The sequence below is a fragment of the Corvus hawaiiensis genome, chromosome 5, assembly GCF_020740725.1.
Source record: "Corvus hawaiiensis isolate bCorHaw1 chromosome 5, bCorHaw1.pri.cur, whole genome shotgun sequence".
NCBI lineage: Eukaryota > Metazoa > Chordata > Aves > Passeriformes > Corvidae > Corvus > Corvus hawaiiensis.
The window spans coordinates 70,917,173-70,941,129 of NC_063217.1; the positions used below are offsets into that span (position 1 = coordinate 70,917,173).

Consider the following 23,957-nt stretch of genomic DNA (forward strand, 5'->3'; position numbering starts at 1 on the left):
TGTTTTCATATTAACAGGACAGCTGTTTATGAATCAATTTATGGGCTTTGTCATCTAATGATTCATTTATTATAAAACGGCCGAGCTAATATCGATGATTCCTTTCACTGGAAATGGGAGTTACACATCCCATTTTACATCAGTTGCTCCTAGTCTGAAGTTGGGTTTTGCTTTGATTCCTTCCTTGCCCATTGTTGGGTTTGCCACTGTTGTGGCTGACGTACACACAGAGACAAGGAGAGTCACTCTGAGCTATTGGCTGCTGTCCTGACATCAGTGTGTGGGTGAACAGCCAGGGTTAGTCACTCAGCCCAGCTGTGTGGGCCTGCAGCGAGCACAATGTCATCTGTCACATCTGTCAGCTCCTGGGAGCGCACAGCAGCCACGCGTGTGGGGCTGTGCCAGGGGGATGGGATCCTGGGAGAGCTGCAGCCTGCCAGAGCCTGGCTCCTGGGGCTCAGCTCCTGCAGCAGCTCCCTGGGTGTCCACACACAGCCAGGAGGGTGCTGCCAAGGCAGGCCCATGGAGCAGGCTTTGCTAGCCAAGCTGTGCTCGTATTAAGTAGCACTTGAACAGTTCAGAGCCAACATCCTTCCTTGTTTTTACTGATGTAAAAAAACATTTGCTCTGGGATGATTTGAAGACAGCAAGGAGAGAGTGATGAAGCATTCCTTTAAAGTTTTTACTTCCCATTGTCTTCCCTGGCCTCCCTGAAGCTACCACGATCTGTTACTCAAAGCAGGGGTGGTGGGGACACCATCCAAGGGAAAGGCTGGATGCACAGTTAGCAGGGATATCAATCCCCATGCAGAGTATGGAAGGAAGAACAGGATGCGCACAAGATATATCCCCAGGCTACCTCACCTACTTGGTTGGAATTTATGGTAACATTACTTTTTACTCACACCCTTCAAATAGCACCTCTCACTGACTTCTCTGGCACCCATTTCCAGATGGTATTTTTAGCGCACGCAGATAACAATCAAATGAAGGTACTGAAATATTTTTACCTACAGCACTTGTGTTTTCCCAAGAAAAGTATACAAGGGCCTTTACAGCCCTCCATCAAATGAGTTCATCTCATCCTGAACAATTCCTGTAATTTTCACTAACAGGTCTCCTGTCACAACCCCACCATCACAGACACTGTAAGGTGACACCAGTGCCATGCCAACTACTTCATTTTTATTGAGGATATTTGGAGAGATGACTTTCAAGGCCAAATATTTATTCCAATCTCCTTCTCACAGCATACCAAGTACCCCATAAGGCATCCTTAGTTCATTAGTTGCTGAACTGTGGTTCTCCTTTCTTCCTTATAAACTGCTTGCTGCTTTCTTGGACCTTTTTTTTTTTTTCTTAATATTTAGCTATTTATTTTCAGGTTAAGAATATGACCTCATGCACAAATTTATTATTGAGCAGAGTTATTTTTATGGAACGCTGGTTTTTTTCCTAGTGGCCAGTTTCACCACAGAGACATGGATGAGAATAAATACTTTTCCCAGCTGTGGCTGTGGAATGGAGAACAGAATGGAGCAGCAGGGAACTGTGATCTTTAGCAAACAAAAGTTTCAGATATTCTGAAGGAGAAGGTGAACCTGAGTGCAACCTGAGTACAGCCCAAAGATTTTACTTAGGAAGGACAAAAAAGAGCCTTTCCTTATGATGTTTTTTGGGGTTTTTCCATAAGCACTAGAGCCAATCCCTTTCCAGCCTTTCTCCATCCATATTGTGTACTCTTGTCTGGTTTCTAGAAGTCTCCATGCTCCATAAAGGCAAATAGATGAGACAGTTATAAATATCACAGCAAAAATTCAGGAGCTCAGGGCAGGAGAGCAGGAAGAAGTAGCAAGTGCAATACAAGGAATGAGTTATTGCCAACGCAAGTTTTCTCCAGAGCCTATAACAAATATAAAGTTAGGTTAATCATCTAACGAAATCTGTGATTTTATTAAACAATTAGTTCAACTGTTGTTTTGAACCAACTTGATTCCGTGTTTAATGCAGTCTGGCCAGTGCCACACAACTGCCAGACACACACAATTAGTGTTTCAGGAGGCAACTGGACGTATTTGGGAGCTCTGTTTAAAACCTTTTTCAAGTTTAGGGGATGATTACAATTAAACTCATGTCACTGGAGTTGTTAGCTTGATGACAAACCTTTTCTGTCATTCTTCATTACACTCTCACCTTCAATGCCCTGAGCATAAGCTTCTAGAGAAATTAATATTTTAGAGTTTCCCTATGTTGCCTGCCATTTCAAACAGTTGATTCCCAGACATCTGCCATGCTCTCCAAATTAAGCACCAATAAAGCATCTCGGCACTCTGAAGTCAGTTCAGGCCTCAATCCAAACGCCTTAAAAATCTATTGGACTCTTTGAACTGTTGATGGCAGCCATTGTTTTTAAGACATTTGAGTTCCCAGCCAGCTCTCACTAGAAGTCCTGGCTCCATGCATCACATATGTGAAACTGCCTGGGTCTAGGACGTGCAGTAAGGACAACAGAGTAAAAATGTGAGAAAAATAATGATGAAGTGATTTGTGTAAAAAAAAAAAAAAAGTAAAAACCATCATTTGTAACTTTATTCAGCATTTTTTTTTTTACGCAACTGTACTTAACAGATGGAAGTACTTTTTCTGCAAAGAGGAAGGAAAGGAGGCCCCTGAAAATTATGAAGGGGTGAACAAATGCTTTTAGGCTGCCACATGCCCAAGACACACCACCAAATTCCTAGTGGCCTAGGAAAAAAGCTGCAGCATGTGTGTTGCTATATCCTGTGTTAGGGGACTACAGACATGAATAGGTTGGTTGTTAGGAGTGAAGCAGTCACCTTTGTTCTTCCACTCACATACAAAATAAATCAGCACTGAATAGTCTCTATTCTTATTTCAGATTCTTTACATGAGCTTTGTGTACCATCTTTAAAACAGAGGTTAGCTTATATTACGATGTTTGGATTACTCCCACAGGGGATAACTGAAAACACAATTACATTACCTCTCAGACACGAGTCTTTTTTCCAGGATGGTTACATGCAAGAAAGGCAAATCGTGCTGTAAGCAATGGGGTGAGAAGACTGGAACATACTGTATGCAATTAGCTTAGGAGACTGGATGGAACTGGCCAGAATTCAGATGTGGTACAAATGAGTGTAAACAAAGGAGTTACATTTGCTTACCTCCTGTCTGAATTTGATTTTAGCATATGAAAAGCAGCGGTACTGGGAGGGGTTTAGCTGTAATTCCTGCTCTGTTGTATGGAGCTGAACTCTCATGTATTTCAACCTCCAAAAGATCGAAATCAGAATGTTTAAGAAATTCCCCACTTTTAAAACCAGTATCTTCAGTACACTACAAAGCAGAGGCAGGGGCTAGAGGTCTGATCCCAACCACTTTTAAAAGAAAACACAAATATTACTAAGATCTTTGCTCTTAAACTTGAGCGGAATCAGGATTAAGCTTCTAGGCCACAAGAGAAAAATCACATGTAATAAAGTAACACGGTTCCAAAGTAGTATAAGAAAAATTTACTGGAGTGTTCTTCTGGTGTTATAAGACAGGCCAACCAAAACTTATTGGATAAAACTCTGTACAAATTTGCAGGAATATGAAGCAGCATTCAGAATGAGCACAGCTCAGAGGAGGGTTACACATAGCAACAAGTGATGTTCCTGGTGAAATGCACTTTCACTGCAATTTTATTGTTTTATTATTTTCACACCGATCTATTCAAACTAGGGGTGACCCCATCTTCACTGGCCATAAAGTATAATCTCACAACATTACTTTTTGTTACTTTTTAAGGGAAATAATTTGTCAGAAGTGTTTGTAGACACAGTACCTGCTGCTAGCCCTTTCCCAGGAAGCAGCTGCCAGCAGGGTAAAGATACATCCCTAACAGGTCATTTTTATCTCCCTTTACTGCACAACTGCCCTTGGTAATCTTTAACTCCCAGCTGTTAGAGAAAGGAGAGATTTTTGACTCCAGGGACTGCAGCCACAGCCCATGGAAAGCAGAAGCAAGCAAAAGTCAATTTTGGTACACCCAACTCCCTCCCCACAACAGACAGACCTCATTTTTTCAGATGAGACACATCCCCATCACGCCACTAAACAAAAAATAATTTTTTAAAGTGCATGACACAATGGAGGAAAGAGGTTAGTGCTGAGGGTAAATTCCAAATGGCTGGGATGTTTTCCTAGACTGTCTCTTACGTAACTCCCAAAATTCAGCCTCCCAGCAGGCTGCTGGGAGCAGAGGGGAGTGGGCAGGGAGCTCATTGACAACACCAGGCACATGTGCACATACACACACAGCCACCACACACGAGGCAATGAGAATTAGCTGGTCCACTCCAAATGTCAGCCAATTTATGTAATATCCTTTTACTCAGCATTTCTTATTCACTGGAAAGGGAAGAATCTCAATTATTTTGTCAGCAGTCTCTGGAGGATAGAAAGTGGGGGAAGTCAGCTGGATTCATAGTGTCTCTCCAGTCAGTGCTGTTGTTGTCTGCTTGACAGTCTGTACATCACTTAAATAACCAGTGAGCAAGAAGGTATTCACTTCATAAGAACCCCAATGGACTTGGTTTTAATGAGCTCTAATTGTTATTAATGGCAGCTGTCATTTTAAGTTGACTAAGCATAACAGCTCTGGGCTGCTGCTGCTGATCTTTATCCCATGAGGCACAGAAGGCTTATTCCAGAAAGCATTTTGTCCAGGGAATAGTTTCTCAGATGGTGGAAAGCCAGGAAGCACCGATCAGATAACAGCAGTGCTGAGACTTCCTGATTTAACACACCTAGGACACGAGGGAACGGAGGAGAAGTGGAAATATAGAGACGAACAGACTTAATATAAATAATAGCAATTATTTCCCCAGACAACCTTTCTAGTAAAGAAATACACTGGTGCTGATTGCAATCAGAAACAAGAGCTTTTGAGACCAGAGTAAAGCTTACAATGCACATCAAACAGAATTCTGATATTAAATCATCTCCCTTCAGAGGTATTGAAAAATTTAAGGTTGAAGTTCCAAAACCAAGTAAAGAAATTCACAATTAAATACATGGTTTCTATTTCTACAAGAATGTCATAAGGTAAAAACAAAACAACAAGCACAAAAGCTTGAATTTTTACATTTTTGTGTTTACCAAGGACATCCTCATTGGTTTTAAATACCCCAAGGAAACTCTGATGAGCCTTCCCTTAAAAGCCATTGGTTTATGCCCCTCTTCAAAGCAGAAAATTCAGTTTCTATTCAAAACATCTTAATAACGGATTATTTGTTTAGAATTCCATATATGAGGTAGAGGATTTTCCTTTTGTTTTAAATTAGGAAGGTTCCAAAAACTGTGTCATGTTTGGTGTACTATTTTGTGCCTGACTGGTCAAACCATTTTATTGCAGCTACTTTGAACCTCCATGAGAAACTAATTTCTTTATTCAGTCTCAGGATTAATCTGATTTTCATGGAGACATTTTATTCTGGAGACTTTTGTTTTATTACAGTCATCTTCAGTTCTTAGGAATACTTCTGGTTTTCATGGAGAGGACAGATCTATTTAACATATGGATCTAACCTCTACAACTGAGGGTAATGTTCTTCTGTGAAAGGCAGGACGTGTCTAGAAAAAACCAGTCTGGTTTAAATGACAAAATTGTTCAGCAATAATCTTAAATATTGTGTCATCATCCATTTCATTTATTTACAGAATTCTTTTTCTGGCTTTTCTTTTTCAAGTACTAAAGTTTCCATTTGTTCCTCTTGGAAATACAGCAGTAAACAATAACATAAGTTGTTATTACAAATACTTAGATGACTTTGCTGAAAGCACTTTTACCTCAAGCATGTCCCAAGAGCCATCAGATCCAGCCTGGCTTAAGCCAGCAAAATGTTCTTTTAGATAAAGTCAAGAAATGAGAGAGCACTGGAGACTGTGTTCTGGTTCAAGTGTAAAAAGATTCTGTCTCAACATCTCATCGCCGGGGGCCCGTTATTTAAATGAATGCAGTTGACATGAACTGAATAAGGCATTTCCTGGAACAAGAGGCACATTTCTACACGCCATCCGTACAGAACAGCACTACCTGCCGTTATGCCAGAGCTCTAAAAAACACAGCGAGCTCCCGACTTGCTCAAAGTCCTCCCGCACTCGGTCTCTTGACTGAAGGACGGATTTGAGCAGTGCCCCATGAGATGCCCCCTCCAAGAAACTGTGGAGGGCATGCAGACCCCACAGACCCTGCAGTTTGCAGGACAATAGATGGTAATTTCTAAAAGTGGGGTCCTCTACCACAAAGAAATAAGCAGAATGGATTTTTATTTTCAATTTGGAATTTGTTTTAGAGATGCTTAATTTGTAATTATATCATGCTGACTGAATGCTCAGTTGTGTTGTGGCACTCTTCCCAGAGATCCCCGTGGATGCAGCTTTTAACAATTTCTGTTTCACAGATGGTCTGTATTTGCCTTTTGCTTTATTTATTATTTTTTTAAGAACACTAATTGCAAGATTTAAAAATTAAAACAAAGAGCAATAATGACAGTAGAACAGTTTTAGGCTTCAAGTGGTTACTTGTCTCCAAAATTTCTTGTGAAATTTTGAGCTGCTTCAGATTACTGCAAAGGCTGCAACATACCTATAACATTGATCTCCAATTATGGTTTGAAATATTGGCAATATGTAATTAATGCCTTCAGAATTATATCTGACCAGCTCACACAGTTCTCCCAGGTATCCCAATTATCAATTAACTGTAGCCCCAATTAACTTATTAAAAAAACTCAAACAACACAACAGCAACAAAAAATGGAGAAAAAAATTATATTCTGCACCCTGGCTTTTCCACACTCCAGATAACTCCAGGAAGGGGGTCCCAGCCACTGTTGGTGCTGTCCCCCAGGCAAGCCTCCAGGGTGACTCTCCTTTCCATGCACTTCATTCCCAGTGACATTTCTTTGATGGGACTGCAAAGTTTTGATTGATTGCAGCAAATCACAAGTGGCCCTAGTTCTCCTCAGAAGCAAACACAGGGTTTTTGATCCCAAATATTCCGTATTTGAGGATGTTGTGGAGCTTGGCTTTAAGCCCCTCACCTTCCTGCCAATTTCAAATGTGATTCAAATCTCAGTTAATTTTCTCATCTGTTACAGTCATTCTCACAGGACTTCGTTAGAAGCAGAATACAGAGGAGATTGTGAGAAAATTAATTGGGGGAATTTCTGGACCTGGCACTTCCAGAAGGATTTAAGAGGCCAAATCAGATGACGAGGCCATCAGCTTAATATTAATCCCTTCCTTCCATGCACATTTTTTTATGCCTAGGAAGAATTCTCTCTTGCCTAGACTTTAAATACAAAAAGCTACTCATGTAGGGACAACCTCCACTGCAGAGGATATGCTGTGTGACTGTCCTGTCATCGATGAACAGGAAATTATCAGCTAATAAAAGATGGTGACATGACAAAATAATCCAAGAATAAATCCTAGACCACTTATGGCTCCTTCCCAGTAAGTTAAATTTCAGTGGAATTTTCGCTGTTGCTCTCATCTGACCACAAAGAGAAACTCAGGCTGTAATCAGCAGTGATTTTACAGCAAATAAAAAGGAGTAAATAAATGCCACAAAGAATCTTTCTCAGGCTGCTGGCAACAGCACAGCTACAAAATTAGCCTCTGCTTGGGACACTCAAACAGATGGGTGTCACCCAGGTGGAACAGATGACACACTAAACAACAGACAGTCTCTCACTCCATCATATTTGACCCCAAAATAATGACAAAGCTCATATTTAAGGAATAAATTACCCTGATCTGCTAAGTATATTATTCTAAGTCATTTCATGTGCATTTAGAGACATAGGTACAGAAGAGGTTGTGTGATGTAAGGGCTTTACCTTCACTGATTTAACTTAATAGAAAGGTAAGTCTGTAGCTGAGCTTCATACACAAAATAAAACCTTTTTGTCCTGTCTGCAGATCAGATATTTTGTTGTAAAAAAACCAAGAGGAGGGAAGATCATAGTTAGTTCCATTCAAAACCAAAACACAAGGAAGAAATGAAGTGCAGTGTACAGATTTGTAGCATTTGCTGTATAGCACAGACAGGTCCCGGAGGATAAGGGACATTTTAAATAGAGCTGGAGCGGATCAGGTGCAACTGGATTTGAGCCTGGTGGAATTCCTGAGATGTTGAGCCAGGTAACCCTCAACACCTAGAGATGATTGCTGGTTTTAACACTTGCGTATTTCAAAGAGAATGTTTTCCATCCAATATCACAAGAGGGAAACAACCAAGACCAAAATAATGTCTCACAGCTTTTATTTTATGTATGAATCAGCTGGTCTAAAGGAAATACTACCTTCTTTGACTAGGAGCGTGGAAGAGTTCAGGGATACAGTATGTATTTTTAAAGGCAAACCTAATACACATGTTTGGAAAGGAAAAGGACAAGACTTAAGCTGCTGGCAGTATTTGCAGACATCCACAGACATTTTGAATAGAGGTATTCTTCTGGGGGCTTTCACCTTGTCTGAAGGTTTTGTACTTGTTCCAGGTCTAGCACTGTTTATTACATTTTAGAAAGTCAAGTTATTCTTTCCTACTGCACTGCAAACTAGAACATTACTCTTGCTAATTTTGGGGACTCAAGAGCAAACAGAGCAAGGGAAGAGGCAGACACAGATGAAAGCACAATTCTAAAAAAGCAAATTAAGTTTCCACTTAAAAAAAAAAAAAACAAACAACCAAAACAACCCCAACTAAACCAAAGAGGAGAAAGAAGGATTTTCCTCAAACCTGCAGCAATAAAGTCTGTTCATCTTTTGCTTGCAATATTAAAAACATTGCTACAAATCTGCCTGACCCAGCACTGCATCAGTGATACAGGAAACATGACAAGAGACAACTCCCAACATTTTTGTCAGACCAAGACAGACAGACAGAGATCCAACACTGAAGATTAGTATTAAAGCCATAAATAAAGAGATTGAATGTAAAAGAAATGACTGCAGATTGTGGGGAATTCTTTCAAAGAGATGTTAAAAAGAATTAGTGAAACTCCAACCCCTCACACGTATGCTGTGGTCTCACTTCATTTCCCAGGCATTTGAAAGGACAACATTCCTTCCATTCTGCCAACATGCCTGTTCGGATGCAGAGGAACCATTCTGCTCCACTGAGTTTGCACTGTGCGTTGTAGGACTACTCAGAGCTCTGCTTGGCACATTTTAACTGCTGTGTTTAATTTTCAACCTCATTCCAAAAAAGAGCTACTGTGTTCATTGTCAAAGTTTACTATTACTCTCCAAGAGCTGCTCTGATATTATCCTTATGGAGTTCAGACTTGTGGGAATTGTGTATGGCCAAGTAATGTAAAAGGCTTTTAGACAAATTCCATCAGGTTCATCAGGTTTGCAAATCAAGGAAATGTCTTTCAAGGTGAAGAAGCCAAATCTTTGATGACATCAAACATTCATTCATTACTACAGTAATTCTGACTCCTGCTCATTATCCAAGGCCTCATTTTGTTACGTACCATATGAATAAGGAGTTTCTTCTCCATAGAGTTTGCAGTTTTAAAATAAGAAACCGATTGACAGACCTGGATATACCTGTTTCCTGACTGTTCTTCCTAAGTGACATTCCCTGCAAGAGGCATCCCTTAGCCTAGGGATGCTGGGCTTCTAATCCTCATCAAATTCTTCTGTGGAAGGCACAGCTCAACCCATTGCATCTCTGAAGGAAATGTTTTCCATGTCATCCTTAACCAGTGGTCATTGCTACCAGAGCTTATTAGAGGTTCATCTGAAAACAGAGTGGCTTTTAATGAAGCCACTCCTCATCATCTGCAGTCTTCAATTTTACATTTCTTGCCACCAAGAAATATCCAAAAGTCACCCTTTGCCAGTAATTCAGAAGAGGGAGGAAGGACGACCACAGTTTTGCAAAATTCTGTTTCCTAGAGACCAACTCCCCAAAGCCATGAAAACTTCACTGATGTTTTTAATGAGAAAGGGATTGGTCCCTGTATTAATTCAGGACCAAGGTGTCATTTCCCCTTCCCCTCCAGTCTCCTGAGAATAACCTATCAGGGAAATGACATCTTGTCACACATGCACATCAGCAAAAGCATCAGGGAATGCCCATTCAAGGTGAACAAACACAGTTAATTCAAACAGCACCTCTTGGCACAGGAAAAAGTCTTTTAAATTAGCTCCTGTATTTTTGGAAGACCTTTCTTCAGCACTTTAATAATAGGAAGTCTGTTTAATAATGAGATGTGAGCAAATAAGAGACCCTGGATTTCATCCAGCTTCTCCTGGCCTTGAAATTTCTCTCTTCTTCCACCATTTCACTGGCCTTATGAATGGTTGTTAGAGGAATCTGGGAGGCTGGAGGTCCTCCTCAAGCTCTGCTGGGAAACAGTCCCGAGTATCCAGCACTGGAGCTGAGACCTGAGAGCAGTTCCCAAATTAGCCACAGTAACTCCGTGTGCAGCAAATACTGACCTGACGTTTGGCAATTCTCAAATACAAGAGCAGAGCTTATTTACAGCACTGCTTTTGTGTTTGAGATGTCAATTACAAGCCTGAATAATTGCACAGCCAGGGTCACAATAAATTACCATTTTTTCAAGCCAACTGCCTGGTACTTCAGATAAACAAAGAGAGATTTGGGCTTCAGTTCCAGTAAAGCTCTCTTACTGCCAATGACATCTGAGTTTCCAGGCTTCTGGCAGCCATCAGCAACTCTGTCCCAGCTAAACAGCTCCAGAACGCACCAGAACTTGGATGGGATGATTGAGATGGTTATTTAAACAGTGCTCACAGAAACCAAGGGAAGTGCTGAGCACTGACTGCCCCTTACCTTGAGCAAAGAATACTCAGGGAACTGGAATAATGTTGTATTAGCAGGACTTTGCCAGTTAATTAAACTGATCTAATCAACATATCTGTATTGCTGCAGGTGTACCCGTTAATTTTCATCACTGTAGGGAAGCAAAAACACTATACTGATAGGGAATTACACATGTGGAATCGTGCTCTAAAACTGGTATCCTGGAGCTGTGACTCACAGGCAGAGTTGCAAATGCAGGGAGCAGCAGATGGAATGCAGGAATTAATACCCCAAAGAAGACATAAACAGGAGGTGAATCAGATCAGAGTTGTATGACTACTCTATAATGTTGCTGATTGAGAAACTGTTCTGCTCCAGAATGTGTGTATATATGTACATTTATAAATAAAATTTATTTTATACAAATCCTCTGCGGTTATTTGGGCTCTCCAGTCCTAACAAATAGAACGTTTCTGTTGTTCAGTTTTGTTTTGTTTTTAAGTTTAGTCAGTGAAAGCAGTGACTCAAATTACACCTTGGAAATAAATAAGTTCACCAACTGTGTTATTTTCAGTCATCTCTCCAAATCTGCAATGCTGGTTAAATATTTGGTCTCACAACACACTGGACAAAAGTTGTGAATAGCACTAAACCCCATTCTACTGATTTCAGCTGGAATAAAACACAGTCAGGGGTCAGTATTCCCATTACTTCTAAACAAAAACTGCATGCTATCTTTACTACTCCTACAATAATGAAAAAATAATCCTATTGTTTGGAGTAGCACTTGGTCCCCAAGGAAAGAACTCCTTTTGAACTTTTTTGTTTTGAATCTCTGCTAGACAGGGAAACCAAATACAGCCCTTGCTTTCTCCCCCTTCTCATGAGCTCTTTCACCATCTGTGCATGATCACGGCCCAGCCTTTCTTTCCACCCCTCTGAAAAAGATTCCTCCCAAACATGTCTCACCATGGGAACACATGGCTGCTGGGATGGTGCTGGGAAACTCAGGCTTGGATTAAATGTGACAGGAAGCTACTCCCCAGGGGTCATCTGGTGCCTGATGTGGAAGGAGAAGTTGGGCAACTACGCTTTCCCTCCATTCTGCATCTCTGCCCCAAACTGCCCTTGTCCCTACAAAGTTTTCAGGGACATAATGCAACAAACTGAATCCCAGTACTCACAGCAAACCAGCACTGAAATCAGCCAAAGACACCACTGTGGGTACTCCTCAAAAGTCTACAGAAACGGGTATTACTGGCAGAATAAACAGGTAGGAAGCCAAAACAAATAGAGGGGTGTGTGCTTTTCTTCCTCCCCCTATTCAGGATCAAGCCCAGTCTCTGGTTTGTGCACACACCTCAGCTATTCTCACTCTCCTGTCACCTGTGCTGGAATCATCCCTGGGGACATTAGTTCTTGGAGCAACATTATCTATAAAGAAAAAGCCCTTTAAGACTGCAGATCTATTCATGCTTGGTTAGAAAAGAAAGGTCTTGGTCGTGCAACTTTGCAACAAATGGTTAATTAATGCAACAATGCTGGCGGCAAGTGGCAGAATTAATCTGCGATTTTTTGATTTTTTTCCAGATGATGTCATACAAACTGCTCTGACTGTACTGGTGTGGAATTATCTCGAAAGGATTGCTGATCTACAGAGAGAGGGATAAAACTGGGTAAAACAAATTGTAAGGCTTGTAGTGAGCCTCTGTTACTCCCAGAAGTGCCTGTTGTTCACAGCAGTCCTGGCAACAGCAGGTTCCAGAACAGCAAGCCCTTCCTTGAAGCAGCAGCTCAGTCCCATTTCAGTATGGCACTGTCACATAACACGGACTTTGCACAGGAGTTTTATAGAGTTTACACACAGAAAGATTTAAAAAAAAATCAGTAACGACATTTCATTCACTTGATACCTGGTGATGTTGGTTCAGCTCCTGCAGATGCCCTGCCTGAGTTGGTTATGGGAAGCCAACCTGCTTTACACGGAGGAAGGTCAGTTCTTGATACTGCAAGAATGATTTTCTGCTGCTGGCACTGTGACTGATGGGATGACTCAGGCCTGCCAGTTGCCTTGTCCTTGTGAGCAGAGCTGAAAATCTCTTGCCACTCCGTAACTTTTCTCCTAGATTCACTTCCCCTCTCCAACTCTCTCCTCTAAAAAAATAAAAAGGAAAATGTTCTCCCAGTCTCTCCAGCAGCCCTGGTTTGGGATAGCTAAAGGAGTTCAGTGCAAACAAACAGTATGGATGTTTTCTCCTCAGCCCCACCCTCCCACAGTCACTCCTTTTCCTGCCTGGAGACCCTTGTAGGTACACACAGTCTCCTACATTTCCGAGCTCACATTTTTAGCACACCTGGTAGCAGGCAAACTCTCGGGTGCCTCTTGACAGCCACTGATCACTGGTCTATATCCCATACAGGGCCAGAACTTGCAGGTGGCTCTGCCTTCCAGGCTGGCCCAGCTTGGGACAAGGGTCTGGTTGCTATGATTAAGATCTGTGCCACGTTTCAGGAAATCCTCAAGGAGCAGAGGCCTAAAAATTTGCTTTATAAAGAGAAATATGAAATACAAGGCAATCAGCCCTAAACAGAAGGTGGAGTGAGCTGGGAATGATGATACTGGGACGCAAGGGAGAAACGAGGCACCTGACTGGGACTTGGTTCCAGCAGGGAGCGAGATGTGCCAACTCCCTGAAATCTCTGCCATCTCCCAATTTCCCAAGCACATCACATGTAAAAGCTTAGCTCTCCCATCACACCATACTCTACACAAACAGCCTTTGTGTCCAGAGGAGAAGCCTCTGCCTGGCAGGAGCTGAAATCACCCGTGGCAGATGTTGAAATCATTCCCTGTGCCGGGCGCCATGGCAGACAGGCACAGGATCTCCATTCCATGGTGCAGAGAGCTTTAAGAGATCTGAGGCTGAGGGAGCCACACCAATATGTATTCCAAATTGGAGGAGAGGATGTCTTGAGGAGAGCATGCATGTTAATCTTCTGTGCATACCAAAGAGACAATTTTAAGTAACCCAGGATACAGGATCTACCTAGTTCATAAAATGTTCCATTTCACTGTAGAAAAACAAGCGTTAATTAATCAAAATGTAACATCCGACAGCTTTTTAGAAAACCTCTTGTCCTGGTTTTGGCATCACATTTAAATATATCATTATGTGCTTTTTAAAAGCCTGATTGGAAAAATTACGTCATTTTGGACTTTCTCAACAGTTGGTGCGTCAGCTCCCAGTGTCTAAGAGCCCATAAATAGATGTTGGACCACCTCAATACAATTCATGTCCACAGATTTTCCATAACACATTTCACTCTATTATTCAAATAAAGTGCAAGTAGATCTTTTCCTGGGAACAGGGGTTATGCAATGTTCAGCACAGGAGGATCAAGAAAAACAGTGTGAAGCCAAACATGAGCTGCAAACCCTTGCAGAGCAGCAGAGTTTGTTTATTTATATGTTGTGTTTCCATTTAATTCTCACTTAACAGCCCCCAGCTCCTCTTGCCTTTTTTGATCTACCAGTCTCTTTCTCTCTCACATCTTGGTACACCAAGAATGTGGCCAAGCAGCTACACATCAATTTGCCAACTGATTAATAATGAACACGTAACTTCAGGATGATCAGGACTTTAATATAACAAGACCTTTATGCTGTTAGGAACTACTGTTCCAAATTAAAATTATAAACCCCTGTAGTACTGATGAGATTTTGCCAAAATCCACTGAATGCTGGGGTCTGATAGCAAACCAAAATGTTTCATTTCAGGTCAGAAACGTAACACGACTTTAATACACGCACAGACACCCCCATAAGGATCTCAACCTTATTTGTGTATGAATTTCATTATCTGTGCTGCCAGCCATGAGCATTTTAATGAGAAAGTTCTTGAAGTCAAGGAACCTCCTTAGCATCACCATTTCCATTCGTTTTCCATTCTATTTTCACCAGACTGGTGAGACATTTCACTTTCAAGGTGACTCAGAATGCCAAGTTCAGAAAAAAATATCTCCATAGTTACACACCTCTCTCTTGCAATGAAGTGCCAGTTCTCCAGTGCCCAGCTTTCAAACTGTCAGTGCTGTAACACAGCAAAAATGCCTTGCCTCAATCACCAGGATAGATTCATTTCCAGTTGTTAGCCAACACCTAAAACTTACAGCAACATTTTCCTCTCTGCAAGGATAGCTGAAAGACCCCATGGAAATAATCTACAAATCCAGTTGGCAATTTAAAAGAAAATTCTGTGTAGAGATGCATCCAGTCTGTAATACCAAAAGGAGGATTCAGCCTGGACTGGTCAAAACCAGAGAAATTCCAGAGGGTATATACTGGGAAACAGGAGATATATGGAGCACATAAATATGCAAAAATAGAGTCGATTCATACAATCTCTCAGTATAAAATGTAACGTTCACGTTATTTCAAGTTTAACTCTTACATTTGCAGTGCAGAGAAATTAGGAAAAAGGTATTAATTTAGAAATAATTACACTATATTCTTTCATGTAACACAAGTACAGCCATGTTATGTAAGAGATCTCTACCTTTCTTTAGAAGACATTAGGAGACATCCGTACAGGCAATACCATTAGCTAGAAATGCACGGCTGGGCTTAGAGGTAAGCCCACAAGAGATTTTTGTTTGTTATTTAGCTCCCATTTCTAGAAGTAAGAAATTACCTTGTGGCTGTCTCTCATTCTGACTTCTGCTGTTACATTCTAAAGTCACAATCACATCTCACTGTTTGCTTTATAAAGACAAGTAGTTGCACCCGGGCTTCTCCCACTGACTCATGGACTTAAAAATCCTGAAAAGTCCTATAAAAACATAAATTCACCTGACACAGGCGAGTTCAAGAGCTGGCTCCTTGTGGGGCCTGTGATAATTTCAGTGTCTGTTTGAAGCACCAGCAGCACCAGGTCCAGAGCTCTCCTCCACGCCTCTGTCTTGGCTGCAACATTATCACAAACTTTTAAATCTGTGACCTGGTCAGGGAAGGGATCAGAGCCACCTCTGAGCACTCCACCTCTCTTAAACTCTTCCAAAATATAAGCTGAAGGAGACCCACAGGCTGCCGCTTTCTGGAGGTGATGATCCACTGCAGCACACGCTTCCAGCTCTGACCTGGCCTTTGCAGTGTTACACAGGACCACGGAGAGGTACCACTTCCAGCCACTTCCCAGTGCCTGGAGCACAATGGATTTATATTCTGCCAGCCAGGGACTGGGAAACTCTCTCACAGGTTTGTCATTTCCCAGTGGCTCGGGCTGCTCTGCGAGCACCTGGATGTGACTGAGGCACAAGAGCTCCACCGCGCCACCCCCAGGGAAAACCTTCCCGTCCTTAAGAGCGTGATGGAGTCGATACAGCGAAGTCCAGAACTGGTCTTCAAGGAGCTGCACCTTGGAAGGCAGGGCAGTGGTGAGCACGGCCGTGAGCAGGGGGATGCCTCCCGCGCTGATCCGCGCTGGCACCAGCTCACCCAGATCCATCGCGCGCCCGTCACTGGCCTTCCACAGCTCCGCCCGGGCCCCGTTCCCAACACAGGAAGCGTTCAGCTGGCTCAGGTACGTCACTGCCTGGGCACCAGTGGCCGCCCCAAAGGCACACAGCACATCCCGAGCCACACAACCAATTACCAATATCCTGCTGCCGATGCACCTTTCCATGAAGTTCTCGCACACGTTTCCTTTGACCAAAACCAGGTTTACTTCAAAGGTCATCAGAACATCCAGCATTCTGCTTAGCCACGCATCTCCTGCTCTGCCTCCCTGTGGATTCGGATGCTCCAATATGGTCCTTACATTCTGTGGTCTGTTAAAACCTAAGTGGCGATACTGCTCTGTGAGGTCACCATCCATCAGCAGAATCCGAAGGGGCTTGTCTGCAAAGTGTTTGATGACTGTGGCTTGCTCTGGTGACACTAATGTGACAAAGCCTGGGGAGACACAGGAATAGCTCTCAGGCAGGCCTAGCACGCAGCACGTCACAATCTCTGTGATGTTAATCTGGGAAGAGCCGCTGCATTCTGCTCTCTCTTGCTGATAAGCAGCAATGCTTTGTAGCAGTTTCATGCTGGTCTGGTTTCCGTGGCTCAGAGCCATTGCCAAATGTCCTAAACCATAACATCCACATGGATCTGCTGATGGTCCTGAAAGGTATCCCTGAAAATTACCTTGCTGACTTGAAAAATGGCTTTTCCCTAGGGTGCTGAAGTGTCTGCTGTGGGTTAACTTCTGTGTGACAGCGATACAGCTGGATGCAGTAACACCACTTCCAGACAACACAGACGAACTTTTGTCACCCGCTGCTTTGACAAGAGAAGCCACTGAACCAAAGCCAGCCAAAGATGAAACCAGGCACTTGTTAAAATGACAATCATCTCCTTGATGGGAACTAGAATTTATTGGAATTATTTCTTCTGGTGCAGAAATATCTCTCTGAAAACACAGCAAATTCCAAGGATTTGTAAGACCGTCACGTCCAGCTTGGCCAGTTTTGCTTTCAAAAGCCTTTAGCCTAACTCTGCTAGAACACAGCTCTTTCTTTACGTCATGTATTGGTATTTGAAGACACTGGACTCTCTCACAGCAAGAGTTCAACCCCTCAGACATCACAGACACTATTGCTGGAACAGGAACGTTCTGCTGGAGGCACTCTACCACAGCATTGCTCCACGCTCCAACCAGGAACAACAGGGTACTCATCCCAGTCTTAAACTCCTTGTTCTGAGCCTGAATGGTTTCATTAAGAAGCTGTCCAGCAGCACTTGTCAAATCCAAACTTTCAATCAGTCTAACAGCAGAACAAATCAATGTGCTCTGGTTGGTGCTTTCATCCACAATGAATTTATGTGATTTCATTGGCCCCAGGAATGTTCTCCCAATGGATGCTAAGGATGAGAGTTGCTGGAGTCCAATGTGTCTCCTGGCATTCACATCCCTGAAAGCCATGGGCAGTGGGCAGCATCTGTGAACAGAGCACAAATTACTGCCCCATCCTCACAGCACACCACAGCATGAATCTCTGAAGAATCATTTTAACAGTCTAGCCCTGAATACAGCTCTCCTCTGTATAAAGCAGATCTTCATCCTGTGCATCTACTATGAGAAATCAATGGGCAGAGTTGCTGAAATGGTGCACTGTTAAAAAACCATGGAATTGTTTCTGGCTGGCTGATAGTAAAGAGTTGTTAATTCCCATGGTACCTTACACTTCCATCAGTACAGGCTGTGTGGAACTACCACCTCCCTCCTGTCCTGCTATCTGGAATTTCAGTTATTTGCCTTACTTAGGGTAAAACTTCACTAGAGCAAAACAGACAAATCACATGCAAAACTCAAGAGCTTTGTGTAGATCCTTCTTGGTAACAACAGTCATGCCACTGACTTTAACCTTCAAGTCTGGAAAAACATATTTTATTCTAATTCTATTTAGTCCAATTAGCATGCATGAATACATTAAGCGAAATAAAAGCAATGCCACCTTTTCATACCTTACGAACTGCCAAGACTTTAAAGTTTTGACCAACTATTCATTCGTAACACACCAAAAACAAATCTTCTTTCCCTCAAAATCTCTTCCACACCACGGTCCCGTGGCACACCACATAGATTAAAATAAAGCTCCCTTTTTGAATAACAAAAGTTATACACACCAAGAATTGAGAACCATGAGTCCTGTACCTCTTTTGCTCAAACCACAGAACCACAGAATGGTCTGGGTGGGAAGGGACCTTAAAGATCATTCAGTTTCAATCCCCCTGCCACGGGCAGGATCGTCTTCCACTAGACCAGGTTGCTCAGAGCCACATCCAATCTGGCCTTGGACACTTCCAGGAATGGGGCATCCACAACTTCTCTGGGCAACCTGTTCCAGTCCCTCACCACCCTCACAATAAAGACTTTCTTCCTAATATCCAATCTAAATCTACTGTCTGTTAGTTTGAACCCATTCCCCCTTGTCCTGTCACTACATGCCCTTGTAAATAGTCTTGCCCCATATTTCCTGTAGGTTCCCTTCAGGTACTGGAATTTATTCACATCATTTTCTCCAGCTCCCCTAAAGGCCCCTTTTCCAAATCCAAAATGCTGATTTTTTTCCATCCCACACACCGAAAGTCCACTTCAATATTATGTCGTAGTATTGCGAGGGGGAAGAAGTGCTTCCCGGCCCGCCGGCCCCACACGCCTAGAGGGAAGCTGCCTGGAGCGGACACACCGGAACTGCGCTGGCGACAGCCTAGCCGCTTCCTGGAGGCCGGAGGGTGCCTGCCGGGCCGGTGCGGGTGTCTCACCGGAGGGGCCGCGCTCCCGGCGCTCCCGCCGCTTCCCTGGACACGGAGTTGCCTGGACACGGCCGCCGCTCCCTCAGGCGCCCCGCGCGCGGGCCCGCCCCCGCGCTCCCTCAGCTGTCCCTCACGAGCACGCCGCGCCGCCATTGGCCCGAGCCTTGAGGGAGGCGGGTTCGCGCTCTCGTTCCGCCCGCTCATTGGCCGGCTGGGCGGCGCGTGTCGGCTGCGCGCGGCAGTGCGGAGCTCCCGTCCCGTCCGGTGCGGTGCGGTCCCATCCCGGAGCGGCATTCCCGGCCGGATGGTGAGCGCGCCCTTCCCGCCGCGGGCTCCCTTCCCACCGCCGCCTCCCCCGAGCCCCTCCGGCCCCTCCCGCCCCTCCCGCCGACAGCAGGAGTTGTGCAAATCCCCTTCAGGTTCCACCCCTGCCCAGGCCGTCGCTGCTGCCCGGTTACCTCGCACAACGCACCCCGGAGAGGCCCCCCCCCCTTCCAACGGGAAAAACACTCCCGGAAATACACCGGGATTCGCAAAATACGTCACCTGCTCTCGTCAAGCCGGAGGAAACACGCCTCGTTTAGCTCTTGGCACGGCTCACGGAGCTCCGCAACGTTCGGGGCCCCGGAGCGTTGTTGCAACGGCACCGGGCAGGCCCGGAGGCGGAACCTGAAAGGGATTTGCACAATTCAGATGTGAAACAAATGGAATAAGTCTCCATAGTCAGGAAAAGGTCTCGTGTGTCTTCTTCCCAGAGCAGCGTATACTCTTAGTAAAAGTCTCATGCCTCTGTTAATTGCAGAGGAAAGCCAGACAAATGGCTTTGCAATCCAAGCTGGGAGGGACAAATCACGTTAAAAACTGAAATTTCATTTCCAAATGCAAGAAAATGGATTCTTCTCTATTACACACTGGGTATTTAAAAGAGAAATCCCAGCCCAGAAAATGGTAACAATTCAGCAGAGGCAGGAGACTGGTCCACAGTAGCTAGGTAACAAATTCCTTGCTTGGTGTTTATTTACTTATGTAAAGCCTAGCCAGTTGAAGCTGGGGGTGGGAGAGACTGCCTTTTTCCTTCCACGACTCTGTGCAGATTCAACACTGCAGGACTAAAATCTGTCTGCTGCTGATTTAAAAACAAAACTGTACTTGAGGAAAGCATCTGTCCTGCTTTATAGGTGGCGGGGGGAACACAGTACTATAGTGGCTTACAGCAGAGGCAGGAAGGGTCTCGGAAGTGCCCTGGATAATGATCACCAGCTCAGCACAAGCAGATTAGTTCTTATGGGAGAGATTGTGTTGATCTCTCTGCTGTGGCACATTGCTACCTGGCTCCACATCTATTCAATGGACAGGCAGCCTGGAGCTACTCAGCTCCCTTTAAACTTCGCTCCATCAGGAGTGGCTGATTTTGAGTCTCATTTACAGCCAACACCCTAAGCAACCAGCCTTTTTAGCTGTGAGGATGTTGCACTCGTATTTTTCAGGTAAACCTGCAGGAAAGGCAACTGGCAGAAGGTGCAGAGGGCCGCGGTCACCTCAGTGGAGTGTTCATTTTCAGGCTGCCCACCTGTTTTTCTGTCATTACTCCTTTAATGGGTGATCTTTCTGTTTAAAGCAGAGAACAGGAAGCCCAAATGCACATTCCCCAGGAACAAAGTCTTGGCTTGTTTTCTTTCTAGAATAACCTAAGAAAATTAGCATAGAGACCAGGTGTCTACCAATTGCAGCAAGGAATGTCTCTCACCTCTGCTACAGCTTTAATGTCATTTATAATTTTGTGTATTTTGCATTCTCCCTGGAATGCACTGTTTCTTATCTGTTCTCTCCCTCACTTTCTGAAGGCATCCAACTATAGAAAACCTGGCTTAGGTACAGCCCAGCGGAAGAAAAGTGGCTTGAAACCTGAACTTACAGAAGAGCAAAAGCAGGAGATCAGAGAAGCTTTTGATTTGTTTGACACTGATGGATCTGGAAGCATCGACATAAAAGAACTGAAGGTTTTCAAACTTTTTGGGTTTTTTTCTCTGGGGTGAAAATATCTTTGATCTCAAAATAGTAGCTGCTTTTTCTGTTTGTTCAACCCTATTTTAAAATAGTTTTGGAGTGTGAAGGAGTGTAATGGCTGAATTTGGGGTGCCCTCTGCATGCAATGGTTCACAGCAGACAGGCTTCTCTACCATGTGGATGTTTAGATCTGAAAGCTTTGAATAGCTGAGCATTAGAGAAACTAAACAGTTTCAGTTTTCATGACTAAGGTGCTTGTTCCTGGAAGTGGACTTTTGTTGTTCTGGGATGAGCATCAGAATATCAAATATTTTCTTCACCTGTGAACTAAACGCAGATTTTGCACGCATTCAGGAAAGTTACAACTGTATTGTATATATGTAATCTAAAAATTACCTGGTTTTTGATTTTAAAAAGAGCAAAACGGAGATCAGAGTTGTATTTCAGTAACAATTCAGGCAGTGTGTGGGCCCTTGCATACATGCAGTAGTAAAGGGGGAAGATTGTTCTCAGTTCTCTCCCTGTGATTTTATGTGTTTGATCTTTTTGTAAGCATGAACCCTTTTAATTCTCTCCTTTACCTTGATTTCTCGCATACACACTGTGCTCAATTCCTGCATACATAACCTGGAAGCATGATTTACCTCTGCCTAATATAACTTCGGATTTCCACTAGACCATATAGGAAAAATGACATCTTAAGAATATTAAACCTGCACTTCTATTGTTCAGCAAGATGAAAGAAGCTGGTAGAGGACACCAAGGTGTTTTCATGGCAGTGAGTTGTCACTACAGTTCTGGACAAGGAAATGAAACAAGCTTTAGCTTAGCCCTTACACCAAAATTCTGGTGGCCTCCTAACAGAATTGGTTTTGCTACTTTGGCGCAGGTTGCAATGCGTGCCTTAGGCTTTGAGCCAAAGAAGGAAGAGATTAAGAAGATGATAGCAGACATTGACAAGGAAGGAAGTGGCACCATCGACTTTGAGGACTTTTTGGCTATGATGACACAAAAAATGGTAGGAATGCTTAGCAGAAATTCTTGTGACAGCATAAGAAAAAGGATCATCTCAGTGTCAGGGGTTTTCTGATTAACATATGCTTTACTCTTGGTTTAGAGCGAAAAGGATTCAAAAGAAGAAATCCTGAAAGCTTTCCGATTATTCGATGATGATGGCACAGGAAAGATTTCGTTCAAAAACTTGAAAAGGGTTGCCAAGGAGCTGGGAGAGAATTTAACAGATGAAGAACTTCAGGTAAATTCTGATTTACAGACCAAGCCTGTAGCTCCTAGGGATTGGGTGGGAGGTCAGAAATATGAAAAGCAGTCAAATACATAGTTCTGTTTTCACATGAAGTGCCTCTGATTTATTGTTGTTTTAATGAGTGGAATATCTTGTGGTTAGAGTCCAGTGCCTGATCAAATGTACAATGTGTTTTGTAGGAAATGATTGATGAAGCTGATCGAGATGGAGATGGGGAAGTAAGTGAGCAAGAATTTTTGAGAATCATGAAGAAAACTAGCTTATACTAGTATTTGTTGCCTTGCTATACAGCTGGTCCAAAAGATAACCTGGAAAAGGCTTAAAAACTGGGCTTGTGCCTCCTGCATGTTTTCTGCCATGTAAAGAAAGTCTGAAAGGAAAGATTTTTTGGTTTATTCCTCTTTTTCAACAAAGATAATTGGGGAAGGAAGGCTGCAGTACCCAAAACTGCCAAAATGAGATACTGCAGAAGTCAAAAGGAAGGATGAACTGAACCTGCAAGGCAGGGTCCCTTCTCCTCCACCATAACAACTTCCCTGATAGCCATTTTTGGATAAAAACTGCTGTGTTTTACTATTTAACTAAAAGATATTTCACTTGAGATGTGAAGATTCCCACTGCTGCTGGGAAAGGCTACTTTGCCTGTCCTAAGGCTACAGATTGAAGGGACAAGCACAGTATTTTTTATTCCTTTGAAGGTTTTTTAGGTTATCTTTTGGTAACCTGTTGTTTATTTCCATGAAAGACTCTAAAATGAATTGCATATCTGTCTGTATTTCTGTATGAAACAGTTTTCCTATGGCAAGTTGTTTTTGGATGTAATGGAAAGCAAATGTAGATTTGGTTCTTCCTTTGGAGCTGTGTGCCATTCATAGGTGTTCTTGTGTTTATCTGATAACCTGAATGAAACTTGAATGTAACCTGCTTGGGTGACCAAAGTTTATTGTATAACCAGGCAACACCTTGTGCCGTTGTTCTCACTCCCCAGACATTACAGAGCTGCTGTCACTCCAGGATTTCGGGTACCTAAAAAGTCCAGTTCCATGGTGCACTAGAGTAAATTTTGTCTTGTTGACAGTTATGTTGCAGAGGGGATTTGCATCTGAAGTGAAAAAGTAGCTCACCATGGACCTCTGTGGAACACTGAATATATTTAGATCCACGCAGTCCAAATCCATTTCGCACGTCACAGGTTTTGGGGTGGTTTTTTTTAGGAGTACCTTCGTTTTCTTTAGTATTTCTTACATATACTGTCAGTCTAGGACTTACTGGAGAGCCACATCTCCTTTTGAGTTATAGAGCAGTGACACACAGCCTGGTACCTGATTACGTGGCTCTGCAGGAGGGTTTATCCTTTATAGACAATCAGCTTCAAAACTTTCAAATCCTGTAAAGCTCCAGAGGCCCAAAAAGTCCCGTGTTAACATAGTGGCAGTAGATGTAATCTATAGTACCATAAGTGTTTTAAAATGTCTTAACTTTGTATAAGTGTGAAATAAAACTGTTTTGCAAGTTACGGAGTTCTCGTGCTTATT

General features: G+C 43.1%; 2 protein-coding genes and 1 long non-coding RNA gene across 4 annotated transcripts in view; 2 read left to right on the forward strand and 1 right to left on the reverse strand.

Annotated features, from left to right (window-relative positions):
* LOC125325938 overlaps positions 1-13,646 on the forward strand; it is a 34,026-nt gene extending 20,380 nt beyond the window's left edge. Inside the window, exon 4 of the long non-coding RNA XR_007203621.1 lies at positions 12,443-13,646. This is a non-coding gene — a long non-coding RNA (uncharacterized LOC125325938). The remainder of the gene's footprint in view (positions 1-12,442) is intronic.
* Positions 12,888-19,243, reverse strand: BBS12 (Bardet-Biedl syndrome 12). Of its 2 annotated transcripts, XM_048303598.1 has the most exons (3): positions 19,161-19,243; positions 15,702-17,833; positions 12,888-13,006 (listed from the first exon to the last, which is right to left on the reverse strand). In XM_048303598.1, exons 2-3 carry the CDS (start codon positions 17,815-17,817, stop codon positions 12,981-12,983), a joined length of 2,142 nt encoding a protein of 713 aa, XP_048159555.1. In that variant the 5' UTR covers positions 17,818-17,833; positions 19,161-19,243; the 3' UTR covers positions 12,888-12,980. The 2 variants fall into 2 exon arrangements, with proteins under 2 accessions (XP_048159555.1, XP_048159556.1); XM_048303599.1 differs by lacking the exon at positions 12,888-13,006 and having other exon boundaries at positions 14,277-17,833; positions 19,161-19,241.
* Positions 19,244-19,370: 127 nt separating this feature from the next.
* LOC125325935 (caltractin) lies at positions 19,371-23,938 on the forward strand. Its single transcript, XM_048303604.1, has 5 exons — positions 19,371-19,458; positions 20,996-21,151; positions 22,048-22,176; positions 22,276-22,413; positions 22,602-23,938. The coding sequence occupies exons 1-5, from the start codon at positions 19,456-19,458 to the stop codon at positions 22,689-22,691; spliced, it is 516 nt and encodes a 171-aa protein (XP_048159561.1). The 5' UTR covers positions 19,371-19,455; the 3' UTR covers positions 22,692-23,938.
* The last annotated feature ends 19 nt before the right edge of the window (positions 23,939-23,957 follow it).